This window comes from Hemitrygon akajei, chromosome 12 (genome assembly GCF_048418815.1).
Source record: "Hemitrygon akajei chromosome 12, sHemAka1.3, whole genome shotgun sequence".
In the NCBI taxonomy this organism is placed as follows: Eukaryota; Metazoa; Chordata; class Chondrichthyes; order Myliobatiformes; family Dasyatidae; genus Hemitrygon; species Hemitrygon akajei.
The window spans coordinates 40,621,721-40,639,101 of record NC_133135.1 but is presented as its reverse complement, the minus strand read 5'-3'; the positions used below and the strand labels follow the sequence as shown (position 1 = coordinate 40,639,101).

Below are 17,381 nucleotides of genomic sequence, written 5' to 3'. Positions count from 1 at the left end.
TGAGAGCATTTTATGACCAGATAAATTGGACATTGATCCTCAAGCTCGTGAAGCAGCCATTGCCTTTGAACTCTGGTTTGCATGCTTCCAATCGTACCTGGAAGAGATTCCCGTGACTGAGCCTACTATCATGCACAGAGTTCTCCTCTCCAGGGTCAGTCCGCGGGTGTACTCCCTAATCAGGGAACTGCTGACCTACCAAGGGGCACTGGACGCCCTCAAAAGACAATACCTGCGGCCGGTGAACACCATCTATGCAAGACATCGCTTAGCGACGCAGCGGCAGCGGGCTGGAGAGTCGAGCGCTGAGTTTGTCCGGGCCCTACAGACACTCATGCGGGCCTGCGATTGCAGGGGACTGACGGCGGAACAGCATGAAGAACTCCTGGTACGAGACACCTTCGTTACGGGGATCAGGTCAGTGTATGTGCGCCAGCGGCTGCTGGAAAACACCGATCTCACCTTACAGTTGGCGATGGATCTGGCCGACATGCTGGAGGCTGCTCTGCACAACGCTGACGCTGTCCAGCCGCGTGATTTCCCGCCGGTCCCATGGATGCTGAAGACCCCACCACCCGCCAGCGAATCGACCACAGCTGCTGCCACTCGCGAGTCCATGAACTCCCTGCAACCCTCCGGCGAATCGACCACGGCTGCTGCCAGTCGCAAGTCCATGCAGTGTTACTTCTGTGGATTCGAAAAGCACCCCCGAAAACGCTGCCCAGCCAGAGAAGCTACCTGCTCCAGCTGTGGAAAGAAGGGCCACTTTGCCAAGGCCTGTAAGTCTAAACCGCGAGCAGGGTTGAGCAGCGTCGCATGCGAGGCATGGGGGTCGCCATCTTGGTCGCCGCCATCTTGCCTGCCCGCCTCGTGTGAGGCATGGGGGCAGCCATCTTTGTTGGTGCCACCTCGCCCCACCTCCGACCCACCGGTGCTTTCCAGACACCAAGACGGCGGTTCAACTCTGGCCTCCGTAACCCTCCACACCAGCTTGCAAGGTCAATGATGGACATCCTGGTGGAGGGGCACAGGACTAGCTGCCTGTTTGACACGGGCAGCACTGAGAGTTTTATTCACCTGGACACGGTGCAATGCTGCGGACTCGTGACACAGCCAGTAAGCCAGAGGGTCACCATGGCTTCTGGATCGCATTCCACAGACATCCAGGGGGGTTGTGTAGCGACATTGGTGGTGCAGGGCACAGAATATCGGGACTTTGCGTTACTGGTCATGCCTCAACTGTGTGCCCCTGTGCTATTGGGGCTCGACTTCCAGAGCCACCTGAAAAGTGTGACAATGGAGTATGACGGGCCCCTCCCACCAATCACTGTCAGAAATCCTCAGTTTTGTGGGACTTCGTCATATACCCCGCTACTGACCACACACACACACCGACCCACACATCCCACCCAGCACCATGCCAACAGCCGCGCTACTGACACCATTTGCAGCCTCTCCACCCTCAAGATCCCTCCCCCACTGCTGTTCGCCAACCTGACCCCCGACTGTAAACCTGTGGCAACTAAAAGCAGGAGGTACAGCGCGGGGGACAGGGCCTTCATTAAGTCGGAGGTGCAGCGGCTGCTCAGGGAGGGGATCATTGAGCCAAGCACAAGCCCTTGGAGGGCCCAGGTGGTCGTTGTTCGGACAGGGCAGAAAAATAGGATGGTCGTGGACTATAGCCAGACCATCAATAGGTTCACGCAGCTTGACGCGTACCTCCTACCCCGCATTGCGGATATGGTCAATCAGATAGCTCAGTACAAGGTGTACTGGACCATAGACCTGAAATCCGCTTACCATCAGCTCCCCATCCGCCCGGAGGACCGCCCCTACACCGCCTTCGAGGCGGGCGGCAGGCTCTATCACTTCCTGCGCGTCCCCTTCGGTGTCACAAATGGTGTCTCTGTCTTCCAGAGGGAAATGGACCAGATGGTGGACCATTGCCAACTGAAGGCCACGTTCCCATATCTGGATAACATTACCATCTGCGGTCACGACTGGCAGGATCACGACACTAACCTCCAACGATTTTTCCAAGCGGCCAAAGCTCTTAACCTTACCTATAACAGGGACAAGTGTGTGTTCGGAACCACCCGACTTGCTATCCTTGGGTATGTCGTGGAGAACGGGGTCATTGGCCCTGACCCCGACCGTATGCGCCCCCTGTTGGAACTCCCTCTTCCCACCACCATCAGAGCCCTCAAACGGTGCCTGGGCTTCTTTTCCTATTACGCCCAATGGGTCCCTCACTACGCAGACAAGGCCCACCCCCTGGTCAAGTCCACCGGATTTCCCCTCTCAGCCGAGGCCCGTTCGGTCTTCAGCCGCATTAAAGGGGACATTGCCAAAGCAACGATGCATGCGGTGGACGAAACCATTCCCTTCCAAGTAGAGAGTGATGCCTCTGACTTCGCGGTGGCTGCTACCCTCAATCAGGCAGGAAGGCCGGTAGCATTCTTCTCTCATACCCTTCAGGGCCCTGAAATTCGGCACTCCGCGGTGGAGAAAGAAGCCCAGGCCATAGTGGAAGCTATTAGGCACTGGAGGCACTATCTTGCTGGCAAAAGGTTCACCTTGCTGACCGACCAGCGCTCAGTTGCATTCATGTTCAGCAACCAACAGCGGGGCAAACTCAAAAATGATAAAATTTTGAGGTGGAGAATAGAACTCTCCACCTACAACTATGACATCCTGTACCGGCCTGGAAGGCTCAATGAGCCCCCTGATGCCCTATCCCGGGGAGCGTGTGCTAGCGCACAGCTTGACCGGCTATACGCCCTCCATGCAGATCTTTGCCACCCGGGGGTCACCCGATTTTACCATTTCGTGAAAGCCCAGAACCTGCTTTACTCACTTGAGGAAATCAGGACGATGACCAGGGACTGTCAAGTCTGCGCTGAGTGCAAACCGCACTTCTACTGCCCAGCAAAGGCACAACTTATCAAGGCCACCCGCCCCTTTGAGCGACTGAGTGTCGACTTTAAGGGCCCCCTTCCCTCCACCGACTGCAATGTCTACTTTCTCAACATAATTGACGAGTACTCACGGTTCCCCTTTGCCACCCCCTGCCCTGATACCACTGCCACGCCCGTCATAAAAGCCCTGTGCCAGCTCTTCACTCTGTTCGGATATCCCTGCTATATCCACAGTGACAGAGGGTCCTCTTTTATGAGTGACGAACTGCGCCAGTACCTGCTGGCTAGGGGTATTGCTACTAGTAGGACCACGAGCTATAATCCCCGGGGAAAAGGACAGGTGGAGAGGGAGAATGCCACTGTGTGGAAGGCCACACTCTTAGCCCTTAAGTCAAAGGGATTGCCGGTCTCTCGCTGGCAGGAGGTCCTCCCCGAGGCACTCCACTCCATCCGCTCCCTGTTATGCATGTCCACCAATGCCACCCCTCATGAGAGACTCTTTTCTTTTCCCAGGAAGTCTGCTACTGGGACCACCCTACCGGTTTGGCTGACGTCCCCAGGGCCAGTGCTGCTCCAGAAACGTGAGGAGCAATAAGTATTCCCCGATGGTCGAGAGGGTTCACCTACTTCATGCGAACCCCCAGTATGCCTACGTGGTCTTACCTGATGGGCGGGAGGACACGGTCTCCGTCCGCGACCTGGCACCCGCAGGAGCACCAGGCCCCTACCCCGAACACTCCATAGTGACTATGAATCCCGTACCCACCGGGGTGTATACCCATGAGACACCGCGCACACCAAGCCCTACACAGACTCCTCACGACACTCCCATACCAGGCGCCTCGCACACGCATGAGGGATTACTGACGCCTAACGGGCTGGCACCTCAAGTCAGGCCGGAGCCAACACAACCACCGTCACCGATGCAATCACCACCGGTGCTATATAGATCGCAGTGACAGACTTGACCACCTGATAGACTTAACCTGTAAATATACTTGTAAGAAACTTCGCCCCATGGGGACCCTCTTTTAAAACAAAGGGGGGGGGGGTGAATGTGGTGAACTACATATACCTGTCTGGACACGCCCCTCTGCTGACTGCTGCTGTGGCTCCTCCATCAGACCCCTGTATAAAGGTGATTGGAGGCACTGCTCCTCCCTCAGTCTCCAGGATGTTGTGTGGTGGTCTCTTGCTGCTAATCGTGGTCTCTTGCAGCTAATAAAAGCCTATCGTTCGCCTCTCGTCTCCAAGAGTTATTGATGGTGCATCAGGTAGACTGCCTAATTTCAAAAAAAAACAATTCCTGTTGTTTTATGTTACTGCAGAATGCAGGTTTACTCTATATTTTATTCTGTGCTGGCTGCAAGGATGTGCATAGCTAGACTTCAATGAAGGTGGCAAAGAAGTAATTTGAAAATCTGCCAGCTGGCTTTTCAACTGCAACATTTGGCATACTTTCAGCAAAGAATTTGGAGCAGTTCTGAGGGAAATCTGGGCCATTATGTTAATCGATAATGTTTAAAAAATGTACTGTGAACATCAGAAACTTGAAATGAAAGCAAAAATCCCTGTGAGTAACAAACAGATGAGGTAGCATTGGTGCAGAGAGAAAAGGAGTTCTCATTTCAATTCATTCATTACGTTGAAACTTTAACTCTGTTTCTCACTCCACACATGCTTTTTGAGTTGCTTTTGGCTTCCTGTGGTTTTGTTTATGATAGTCAACAACATTTTAAAGTGATTTATTTTGATTTAGTTCATAAATTAATAGAAGCAATGGCTGAACTATCTTTGCTCATTCAGTGGGTTAGCAGAGAATCACTTCTGAACTCAAGCAACTATTAGGGCAATTTGTTGACCTTAAAGTGGGATATAATTGAGACATTAATTCACAGCTTTCTTCCGGACTTGTACCTCCTGAATCAAAGCATGATTTTGATTACTTTTATTAAATTTGTACAAGACTGACTGAGACCTTTATCAAACTTATTCATATCTTTAACTTACAGCATAGAAGATCGGAGGACATTCCTAACCAGGAAGTTTTTTGAAAAATCAGGAATAATGTTTTGACAAATGTAACATTTTACCAACAAATAAACAAAGTCAGGAAAAACTTTTCACTATTATTGGCTCTTTGATTATTATATTTTAACGTTCATTACAAGTTCTGGTGGGATATTGGTATTATTGCCTGTTACTTCTATCAATCAGCAAAGGATTCTGAATTCAATTCAGAATGTGGAAAATTCCAATTCCACACTTACATTTTTAGCCATCCAAATTTACATTGTTAAGAGTCCTTTGATGCTGAGAGAATCCAAGGATGCACTGGGGCACATCATCAGTGATGTCTCCTGGGGTCATCAGGTGCCCAATGAATCACTGGCACTAGACTACCCACCATCAAGGACATTGCTACGTACCAGCAGCCATAGACCAGACACAGATTTTAATGTTAAACAAATATATTTTCAACACCTACCCAAAATATAGATAATTAAAACAATTGCTCCCCTAACCAAAGATTAACAACGCAATGCATCTTAGCTCACAAACTGTGGAGGTCTGGAAACATCCTAGGATGGCAATCCAGAAGGTTCTGGAATCCATGGGAACAGGTACAGGTGTCTGTGAGGAAAGGTTCATAAATCCACATTAAGATAACACAAAGTGACAATCACGGAAAATTCCAGAGGACGTGATCGTCACGTAACACACTGGATCCACGCAGGGATAACGAGGTGACAGTCACAGAAGATTCCAGAAGTCGAGTGGTCGTCACTTAAGTACTAGAGTCCACACAGAGATAACAAGGTGACGCCTAGATTCCAAAATCCACATAGGGATATCATAAGGTGACGGTCATGGAATATTCCTTAACACAAGTGGTCGCCATGTAACACACTGAATCCATGTATGGATTAACAAAAAGTGGTTGCCACAGAATACTCCAGAAATCTGAGTATGGATCATACAAAATGACAGTCACGTATCCAATATCCACTGTGTGCCGCAAATTATCACAATCTTCTGGACACAGAGAAATACTGGGAACACCCACTGCTGTAGTGAACTCTTCAACTAACTCAACTCAGCTCACTCTCTTGCTGGTAACTCACAGTCCGTTGCATCGCTTGGCTGCAGAAATTTTCAGAAACCTCCCGAATTCAATAGAAAAAAAATCTACCCTCGTTTGTTATTTGACACCATCCCCACGCCCCGTCCAGGCGCACCTAAAGGACGCTTATGGTTAATCCAAGCAACGTTGACATGTAACAACATATATACAGAAAGGTGCCTTACAAAGGCCAGCAATATCATAAAGGATTCGATCCACTGTTTGTCCCACTCCCATCAGGGAGGAGGCTATGTAGCATACGTGCCACCAGACTCAAAAACAGTTACTTTCCCCAAGCAGTAAGGCTGATCAACACCTCCACCCACTAACCCATCCCACTGCTTTATCATTTCCCAACAGTCATCTTATGTACAGATACTTCTGTACCTAGCTTCACTTTATGTACATACAATCAACGTATATATACAACTTGCATATTTGTTTTTAATGTGTTTTTCTAAATTATTGTGTTTTTAGCTTATTGTTTATCTTACACTGCATCAGATCCAGAGTAACAATTATTTTGTTTGCATTTATACTTGTGTACTGGAAATTATATTAAACAATCTTGAATCTTGAATACTTTCAACATATTGCTCACCCAGTCCTGAATTCATCCAAAAATCTGCTGCCTGCATCAGATTTCACCGCTGTGCTTCCCAGCTAACATTGATCAGAACATAGAAATCTACAGCACTTTACAGGCCCTTCGGCCCACAATGTTGTGCCGACCATGTAACCCACTCTAGAAGCTACCTAGAGTTTCCCGACCGCTTAGCTCTCTATTTTACTAAGCTCCATGTACCTACCTAAGGGTCTCTTAAGGGACCCTATTGTACCCGCCTCTACCACCTTCGCTGGCAGTGCGTTCCACTCACTCACTCTCTCTGTGTGGAAAACTTACCTGTGACATCTCCCTTGTACCTGCTTCCAAGCACGTTAAAACTATGCCCTCTCATGTTAGCCATTTCAGCCCTGGGAAAAAGCCGCTGACTATCCACATGATCAATGCATCTCATCATCTTATACACCCCTATCAGGTCACCTCTCATCCTCCATCGCTCTAAGGAGAAAAGGCTGAATTCACTCAACCTATTCTGATAAGGCATGACCCCCCCAATCCAGGCAACATCCTTGTAAATCTCCTCTGCACCCTTTCTATGGTTTCCACATCCTTCCTGTAGTGAGGCAACCAGAATGAGCACAGTACTCCAAGTGGGGTTGGACCAGGGTCCTATATAGCTGTAACATTACCGCTCGGCTCTTGAACTCGATCCCATGGTTGATGAAGGCCAATGCACTGTACGCCTTCTTAACCACACAGTCAACCTGGACAGCAGCTTTGCGTGTCCTATGGACTCGGACCCCACGATCCCTCTGATCCTCCACACTGCCAAGAGTCTTAACATTAATACTATATTCTGCCATCATATTTGACTACTAAAATGAACCACCTCATACTTAACTGGGTTTAATTCTATCTGCCACTTCTCAGCCCAGTTTTGCGTCCTATCGGTGTCCCACTGTAACCTCTGACAACCCTCCACACTATCCACAACACCCCCAACCTTTGTGTCATCAGCAAACTTACTAACCCATCCCTCCACTTCCTCATCCAGGTCATTTCTAAAAATCATGAAGAGTAAGGGTCCCAGAACAGATCCCTGAGGTACACCACTGGTCACCGACCTCCATACAGAATATGACCCGTCTACAACCACTCTTTGCCTTCTGTGACCAAGCCGATTCTGGATCCACAAAGCAAGGTCCCCTGAGATCCCATGCCTCCTTAATTTCTCAATAAGCCTTGCATGGGGTACCTTATCAAATGCCTTGCTGAAATCCATATACACTACATCCACTGTTCTACTTCAGACAGTTAATTCTCAGAGAGTTAATGTCTTGATTTTAAAGTATTTGTTTGCAAATCATACCATGCTTTTCTTCATCTTATCTCTTCATCTAAGTTAAATTTCCAGTTCAAATTTATTGCTATTCATCTGTACACATGTACATCGCCAAACGAAACAATGTTCCTCTGATCCAAGGAGCTCAGCCCTAGATATAACTTACACACAAGACATGATGAAATATTACCACAAAGAAATTAACAAACAATATGGGGCATTTACGACACAAGTTAAAAACTAAACAGCATAGCTATACTGGCACTTCATACATGATGAAACCTAAGTGGTGGCAGGGACTTCAGTGGTCTCACAGCCTGGGGGATAAACGTGTTTCCCACCCTAACAGTTGTTGTCCTATTGCTATGGTACCTCCTGTCTGATGGTAGGATGTCAAAGAGATTGTTCAAAGTATGTGAGGAATCATTGACAATGCTAAGGGGCCTGTGTACACAGCACTCTTAATAAGTTATTTTGGATAGGGGAAAGAGAGACCCCAATAATCCTCTCAGACGTCCTTTGCAGGGCCTTGCAATCAGATGCTTTGCAAGTCCCATACCAGACGGTGATGCAGCTGGTCAGGACTCTCTCGATGGTGCTCCTGTAAAAATTGGTTAGAAAGGGAGAGGAGTCTCACTTGCCTCAATCTTCTCAGACGTGGAGACACTGCTGTAGTTTCTTGACTAAAGAGGTGGTGTTAAGGGACCAGGTGAGATCGTTCACTATATGCCGTCCCAGAAACTTGCTCCTTCTAACTCCTAACTCTCTCCACAGAGGAGTGGTCAGCCTGCACCCTCCTAAAGCCCATAATCATTTTGTGAAATATCCGCCACAAGAGGGACTTCCTAGTGGCCAAACATTTTAATTCCGACTCCCATTCCTGTTTCGACGTGCCAATCCACGGCCTCCTCTTGTACCTTCCAGCTGGCCTCCTTCCCCTCCTCCACCTTTTTATTCTAGCATCTTCGGCATTCTTTCTCAGTCCTGAAACGTCGACTCTTTAACCCTTTTCCATTAATGCTGCCTGCCCTGCTAAATTCCTCCAGTGTTTACAGTCTGTTGCTTTTGATTTCCAACACCTGCAGACTTTCTTATGTATCACTATTTCTGTCCGCGTTGTGACTCAAGTTGTTGTGCTCACACCATTCCACCAGCCACTCTACCTCCTCTCTGTATCATTGTTATTGTTGACGAGGTCAATCACTGTCGTTTCATCGGTGAACTTGATGATTCAGCTTGAACTGCATGTAGCAGGTCAGTCGTGCTTCAGCAGCGGACTGAGCACACAACTCTGGGGAATGCCGGTGCTCAGCATGATGAAGCTAGAGATGCTTCTGCCAACATGGACTGACAGTGGTCTTTCTGTCAAGAAGTCCAAAATCCAATTACAGAGAGCAGAGTTGAGACCCAAATGAGGACAGAATTCCTATTTTCCATCCTGATCACTTTCCTTTCTAATTTATCTCCTCCCATTTCCCACACGCAGTTATCCTTTTTCCAGTCCAGAAAAAGGGTTTTGACCCAAAATGTTACTCTCCAATTGATCTCCCACACTCTCTGCAGATGCTGCCAGACCCTCCAGCAGGTTTGTTTTTGCTCCAAACTCCAACATCGTCAGTCTCTTTTGTCCGTCTTTTCTCTTCACCCTTCAGTTCTGACTACTCTCCACCCCTTTTGATATCCTTCCTACCCCCAGCCCATTTTCCTTCAGATACAGAGCATACACGTGGTTGAGACATTGTTTCTTCTGTTTACTTTGAGTGTCGTTCGGCCAGCCACAGCGCCACCTGCTGCCTTGGAAGGCACAGTACTACCTCCGGCCATTTGTTCGATTGCTCTTCCTGCCAGCCAGGGAGAGTTAGCTGATGGTTGGTAGGTAAGGGGACCGATCGCTTTTGGTAACAGAAGGCAGAGTTCGGGGCCCGGTTACGGGATGATGGCGTCCTGCGCGTACCCGCGGCCGGGACCGGGATCGGGATCGAGCCCGGTGTCGGAGCAGGCTCAGTGGGCGAGCGACACACACGCACGGACCTTGCTGGCCCAGATGAATCGCCTGAGGGCCCGCGCCGACTTCTGCGACGTGCGGCTGCAGGTAGAGCAGCAGGTCTTCAGCGTCCACAGGCTGGTGCTGGCCGCCAGCAGCCCCTACTTCGCCGTGCTGTTCGCAGGAGGTCTGCAGGAAGCCGGCAAGAGCTTAATCCAGATCCACGGCATCGAGGCAGAAATCTTCAAGCTGCTGCTCGACTTTATTTACACTGGTTGGTACCTGAAGAGATGGTGTTCAGTCGCTTCACAGACCCAGATGAAAACTGTTGGCAATAAGTTCATTGGTTTGGGGAAGAAAAACAGTAGCCCTGTCAGCACGGGGAAGAGAAGATTCGAACGCAAATCGTAGGAGAAATTCAAACCCTTCTCTTTAATCAAACTTCTGGTCACATTCTTTAGTTTCATATCTTTGGCTGTTTGGATTAGTAGTCCGTTGCAGGCAGCTGTATGGTATTATTTCAATAAAGTTACAACACAGTACTCCTTTACCCAACATGATCAAAATCTGTGTTTCACACAAGGGCAATAGGCAATTATTTGTGGAGTGTACGTTTAAGAGATATGTATGAATTAGTAAACTGAAGTGTGAGTGGGTTTCAAGTTTCCCATGATCGTGACCTATTATTCTCGTCTAGTCAATCATTTCAGTGCAGTCAACAATAGAAATTAAAATCGGGCATTGGATTCTAACAACAGGTCAAGTGGTGATCAAGAACTGTGCTGGCATCATCAGTGTAATGAGTGATGGTATGCACTAGTCAGAGGATATTCCTCAACAATGTGCTGGCTTACTTTGACACACTTCCCTTTCTGGTTATCTGTATTAACAGGAATAATAAGACCAGCAGTGTCATTAGAGCTATCTCCAAGTTCTCTTTCTTATCGGACGTATTGATCGCCATTCAGTTTTAATCTAAAGTTCCCTCTAACTTTCTGGGAGGCCACCACCACTTTAGGTCAGATAAGATAGATAGATGGATAGATAATTTATTGATCCCAAAGGAAGTTGCAGTGTCACAGTAGCATTACAAGTGCACGGATATACAAATATTAGAAGGGAAATAAGAATAGAAAATATATTTACCTCAAACAGTCTAACGGTGGGGGGGGGGGGGGGGGGGAATCACCCCAGCTATAGGTTGAATCATTATAGAGCCTGATGGCTGAGGATAAAAATAGAGCACTCTTTGGAGCAGCACCTTTGCTCAGAAATGATTAAAATTAAATTTTTGATTGTTCCACAGAACTGCTAATTATTATTTATCACTAATATTACTAATAAACATGAGGGATATATTAACGGATACACTGGTGAATGAATTTCAATAAGCGCAGTATATGCTAATATCTGTCTACTATTGAAACAAAGTGATTTCCAGTAGAGCAACTGGATTTGCATCTTTCCTTTTGGAAGGCCTATCAGAGTGAACCTGGGGTAGAGTCTATTTTGCAAAGAAGAGAAAATCTGCAGATGCTGGAAATCCAAGCAACACACACAAAATGTTGGAGGAACTCAGCAGGCCAGGCAGCACCTATTGAAAAGAGTAAACAGTCGACACTTTGGGTGGGTCTCAGCCCAAAATATCTTTTTTTTTACTCTTTTTACATAGATGCTGCCTGGCCTGGTGAATTTCTCCAGCATTTTGTATGTGTTTCTTCTATCAGTATTGACATTGGAACTTTACCCTCACAACAGGCTATTGTAAGCTTCAAATGCAAGACCTTTAATTTGTACTTTCTTTTGTTTACTTTGTCCGCAGGTGTCATCAATGTCAGCATAAAAAATGTACAAGAGTTGATCCTTGCTGCAGATATGTTACAGTTGACTGAAATTGTGAACATGTGTAGTGAATTTTTGAAAGGACAAATTGATCCCTTGAACTGTGTTGGAATTTACCAATTTGCTGAGCAAATTGCCTGCCATGACCTTGCAGAATTCAGTGAAAGTTACATTTATGTCCACTTTTTGGAGGTCTGTAAAACTGAGGAGTTTATGGGATTAGCAAAAGATCAATTGGTTAAAATTTTAAAAAGTGAAGAACTCCAGATTGAAGATGAATATCAAGTTTTCACAGCTGCAATGGAATGGGTTCTCCAGGATATGGTGAAAAGGAAAAAATATGTGATTGAAGTTCTGGATCCTGTTCGATTCCCTTTGCTTTCTTCACGGAGATTATTCAAATATATTGAAGGTATTGTACGGATTTGAGTATTTTGTATTTCCTAGCTGATGTTGCTGATCTTTTCACAATAACATTCTGAAAAGAAACATGATAAATGTGGAAGTTGTCGTGCACAAATTGTTTGCTGTATTACCCAAAACATAATTGGAGATTATGTCTAATGTGTGGATTCTTCACATTTCAAAGGAATATATTTTTCTAGAGCTCTTTACACACAGATGCTTTGAAAATTATGATATGTTGCAGCCCACATAGCTCTTAGTCATATGATACGATTATTAAATAAGTAGTTTCCCTATAGAAATAATTATTGCTCACAATCTACATTGCACACTACTTTCCACTTTCACTTTGGATCTTCTTGCTAGTGTGGTTTCAATTACATTGAACTTGCAAATTCCCCACATATTGTTAGAATGGGTCCAACTCCAGACCCATGATGTTCTCTTATCATTGCTATTGTCAACAATATCACCGGTTGACTTCTCTTAACCATTTGTTGTTAAATTATGCTACTATGTCACCCCTTGCTGGGAAATTTAAGTTCTTGTGTGAGCTCAAATACCATCCATAAATTTGCTGCTGATATAACCATTGTTGGTAGAACCTCAAATGGAGACAAGAGGGGCTATAGGAGTGAAATATACCAACTAGTGGAGTGGTGTCACAGCAACAACCTGGCATTCAATGTCAGTAAGACAAAAGAGCTGAATGTGGACTTCAGGAAGGGTAAGATGAAGGAACACATACCAATCTTCACAGAGGGATCAGAAGTAGAGAGTGTGAGCAATTTCAAGTTCCTGGGTGTCAGGATCTCCGAGGACCTAACCTAGTCCCAGCATATAGATGCAGCTATAAAAAAGGCAAGGCAGCAACTAAACTTCATTAGGCGTTTGAAAAGATTTGTTATGTCAACAAAAACACTCAAAAACTTCTATAGACGTACTGTGGAGAGCATCCTGACAGGCTGCATTACTGTCTGGTATGGGGTGGGGACATCTTCAAGGAGCGGTGTCTCAGAAAGGCAGTGTCCATTATTAAGGACCCCCAGCACCCAGGGGCATGCTCTTTTCTCATTGTTACCATCAGGTAGGATGTACAGAAGGCAGACACTCAGTGAATCAGAAACAGCTTCTTCTCTGCCATAGGATTCCTAAGTGGACATTGAACCCGTGAACACTACCTCACTTTTTCAATATATAGTCTGTTTTTGCATGATTTTTAATCTCCGATATACATTAATTGATTTATTTATTTATTCTTGTATGTTTTGTATTACATTAAACTGTTGCTGCTAAGTTAACAAATTTCACAACACATACCAGCGATAATAAACCTGATTCTCATTCCGAGTTATGATACCTATCCTGTTTCTATTTTGTCTTTTAAGTTTTCCCTTCAAGTTATATTCAACAAGGTTTCATCTCATTCTGAGACTCCCATTCATTAACATTTCCAAAGGAATATCATAAACACAAGAAAGTCTGCAGATGCTGGAAATCCAAAGCAACACACACAAAATGCTGGAAGAACTCAGCAGGTCAGGCAGCATCTATGGAAATGAATAAACAGTCGACGTTTTGGGCTGAGACCCTTCTTCAAGCCATAATAGGTCTACAACGGATGCAATCTTACTAGCTCTCCACTCAGTTTTGAATCACCTGGATAATATTAATACCTATGTCAGCCTATTACAGCTCAGCCTTCAACAGAATCATACTTCCAGTTGTAATCAACAAGCTTTATAATCTGTGCCTCTGTACCTCCCTCCGCAACTGGATCCTTGACTTCCTCACCAGGAGATCAGAGTCTCAGTGGATTGGAAATAACATTTCCTCCTTGCTGCTTAGTATACCACTCTTCTCTGGATACCCAAAAATCTATGTGGCTAGGCACAGCTCAAACGCCATCTATAAATTTGTCGATGTCACAATATTGTTGGCAGAATTTCAGATGGTGACAAAAAGGCACAGAGGAGCGAGATAGATCAGCTGGTTGAATGGTGTCACAACAATAATCTTGCACACAACGTCAGTAAGTCTAAGGAATTGATTGTGGTCTTCAGGAAGGACGAGTTGAGGGAACATGCATAACTCCTTATCGAGTAATTAGCAATGGAAATGGTGAGCAATTTCAAGTTTCTGAGTGTCAATATCTCTGAAGATTTATCCTGGGCCCAACATATTGATGCAATTACAAGGAAGACATGACAGTGGTTATATTTAATCAGGAGTCTGAGGAGATTTGATATGTCACCAAAGACACTCGCAAATTTCTACAGATGTACCATGGAGAATATTCTAACTGGTTACATCACCATCAGATATGGAGGGGCCACTGCACAGGATTGGAAAAAGCTGCAGAAAGTTGTAAACTCAGCCAGCTCCATTATGGGCACTAGGCTCCTCAGAATCGAGGATACCTTCAAAAGGTGATGCCATTATTAAGGACCTCCCTCACCCTGGACATGCCCCCTTCTCATTGCTACCATCAAGGTGGGGGTACAGGAGCTTGATGACGTGCACTCAGCGTTTCAGGAAGAGCTTCTTCTCCCCCACCACTAGATTCCTGAATGGACAATGAACCCATGAATACCACCTCACTTTTTCCTTCTTTTTTTGCACTAATTATTTAATTTAATTAAATTTTTATATACTTATTGTAATTTATAGTTGTTTTATTATAATGTATTACAATGTACTGCTCCCACAGAACAACAAATTTCACAACATATGCCAGTGATATTAAACCTGATTCTGAGGTAATGTTGCAGCTCTATAAAACCCTGGTTGGACCACACTTGGAATATTGTCTTCAGTTCTGGTCACCTCATTAAAGGAAGAATATGGAAGCTAAAGAGAGAGTGTAACAGCATACTGCCTGGATTTGAGAGCTTTCCAGATGAGGATAGGTTGCACAAACTAGGGTTTTTCTCTTTAAAGTGGATGAGGGTGAGAGACAAATTGATAGAGGTGTACAAGATGGTAAAAGGCATAGATTGAGTGGACAGGCAAAGACTTTTTCCCAGGGCAGAAATAGTTAATACAATGAGGCATAATTTTAAAATGATTGGAGGAATGTACAGTGGTGATGTCAGAATTAAGTTTTTTTTACACAGAGTGGTGGGTGGTGGTAAAGGCAGATATATTAAGGAAATCTTTAAGAAATCTTAAAGTTTGGCACATGGATGATGAACAAAAATTGAAGGTGAGGTGGGAGAGTAGAATTAGATTGACCTTAGAGTAGGTTAAAAGGTCGCCACAATATCATGGGTCGTAGTTACTGTGTATTACTGTGCCGTAATGTTCTATGAGTTTTTCAGACAGATCATGTTGAGCTAAGATTGATGTTAATTCAATCATAAAGTCTGCTGCCATGCAAGATCCTACTTATTTGACTTAGAGCTACTTCAAATGACTATCATTTAGTCCCAACAAGTGACCCAGCATTTGGACCTTGTGGTAATGAAGTAAGATGATGCATTTCTGGGTCAAAAACGGAAATGCCAGTCAAGTAATATCTGCGGAAAACTTTTTTTTTGCCTGTTAAGCTGCTGTTGTTTTGGGCAGCACTGAAAGTCCACAACTCTGTCTATCCTTGACTAATTTTGGTCTTGGTTTTGGTCTTGCGATGTTCATGGCCCCCTTCATTATGACAGTAGCTTTCTCTCAATTTTCCCTACTGTCAACCATGCGAGCACCTGGTGGAGACTTAGGAATACTATCACATACAGATCTAGAAGGATTCTTCATTGCTGTTTGACCAGTCAAGGTTGTTAGCCCTGAGCTGAACCTGGAGGACTGGTGGACCACTCTTAGCCCGACACTACCCTTTGACCTGTTTGGCATATGTGACCCTACAAAGAGCCAAAGCATAAAGCCCTGACTGCAGCCAACATAGCTCTTGGGGTCATTAAGGTGTACAAGCCTCCAAACCACAACAAGGTTATGGTCCTCTTGGAGGATCTGTAGAAAGAGAACCCAATCAAAATTTCAGGTCGAAGAGCCTTCATCAAGAAGCAAGGAAGAGAGAAAGCAATTTAGTTTAAGTAACAGAGAAGGTGGAAGGCATTGGGTGGAATAAAGGTGTCAGTAATACAGTGAAATGACAGTTTAGCTCCTTTGTGTAACATTTTGCTAATGTTGTGAAGTCTGGGTGATGCTTTCTGGTCTGACTAACTGGTATATTCAGGGCAGACGAGAATATACAAACAAAAAGGAGAGAGGAATGGCCAGTCCTCTGTTGCATTAGGAGTTTGAGGAGATTTAGTTTGTCACCTAAAACACTCGAAAACTTCTACAGATGTAACCATGGAGAGCACTGACAGGCTACATCATTGTGTGGTACGGGGGTGGGTAGGGGGTTCTACTGTACAGGATTGAAAGAAGCTACAGAAAATTGTAAAATTAGTCATCTCCATCATGGGTATGAATCTCCGTAGTAACCAAGGCATGTTCAAGGACCAGTGCGTCAGAAAGGCGACATCCATTATTAAGAACCCCCGTCACCCAAGACATATGCTCGAGATATTAAACCTGATTTTGAAATAAAAAGTAAGAGCAAGTTATCTAAGTTGAAAAATTCGCTAGTGAGCCCTGCAGACTGCAACATGCCCAGACAAAAACTGAGTCATAGAGCAATACAGCATGGATTCAAGTCCCTTCAGCCTGATGGGTTTATGCCAGCTATGGTGCCCACTCAGCTAGTCCCCAGTTTCCTGCATTCAGCCCGAACTGAGATGAAGTCCTTCGAGCTTGTAGTAGTCCATACATGAGCCAGAGATGTCAGAGTGGAATGGTGAATAAAAATGGCAGGCTTTCTATCTATAGTGGGGTTGGGTCCAAAATTCACTGCCTGAAAGAGTGGTAAAGGCAGGATTGCTTATCATGTAAAGTCAAATTTGCCTGTGCTGCTTAAGAGCTGTGACATGGAGATCTACAAACCTAGTTTAGGAAGTTGAGATGAGGTTGGGCAACTCCTCTGATCTACAGAACTGTGCAAAAGTCTTAGGCACATATACAGTATATAGCTAGGGTGCGTAAGACATTTGCACGGTACTGTATTTGTCAACAAGGAGCGGAGAGCGAGTGTAAATCTGGCAGGAGCAAAGGATGTAGGAAATGGCAAGGGTGGATTGCTGCAGGGGGAGTGTGGGACAGGTGGCAGAGAAGGACTGTCAAGGGCAAAGAATGGCACTTGTGCA

The 17,381-nt window shown here is 45.4% G+C and overlaps 2 protein-coding genes across 2 annotated transcripts in view; both read left to right on the top strand.

The window, feature by feature from the left end:
* The window catches only part of LOC140736624 (riboflavin-binding protein-like), a gene marked incomplete at its 5' end in the record, with an annotated part of 45,042 nt that extends 39,995 nt beyond the window's left edge, over positions 1-5,047 (top strand). The window contains one exon of the mRNA XM_073062444.1: positions 4,931-5,047. The remainder of the gene's footprint in view (positions 1-4,930) is intronic.
* A 4,734-nt stretch (positions 5,048-9,781) lies between these two features.
* Positions 9,782-17,381, top strand: part of ipp (intracisternal A particle-promoted polypeptide) — a 23,955-nt gene continuing 16,355 nt past the window's right edge. Inside the window, exons 1-2 of the mRNA XM_073062964.1 lie at positions 9,782-10,207; positions 11,756-12,187. Of these exons, the coding sequence (XP_072919065.1) occupies positions 9,883-10,207; positions 11,756-12,187 (757 nt within the window). The 5' untranslated portion in view covers positions 9,782-9,882. The remainder of the gene's footprint in view (positions 10,208-11,755; positions 12,188-17,381) is intronic.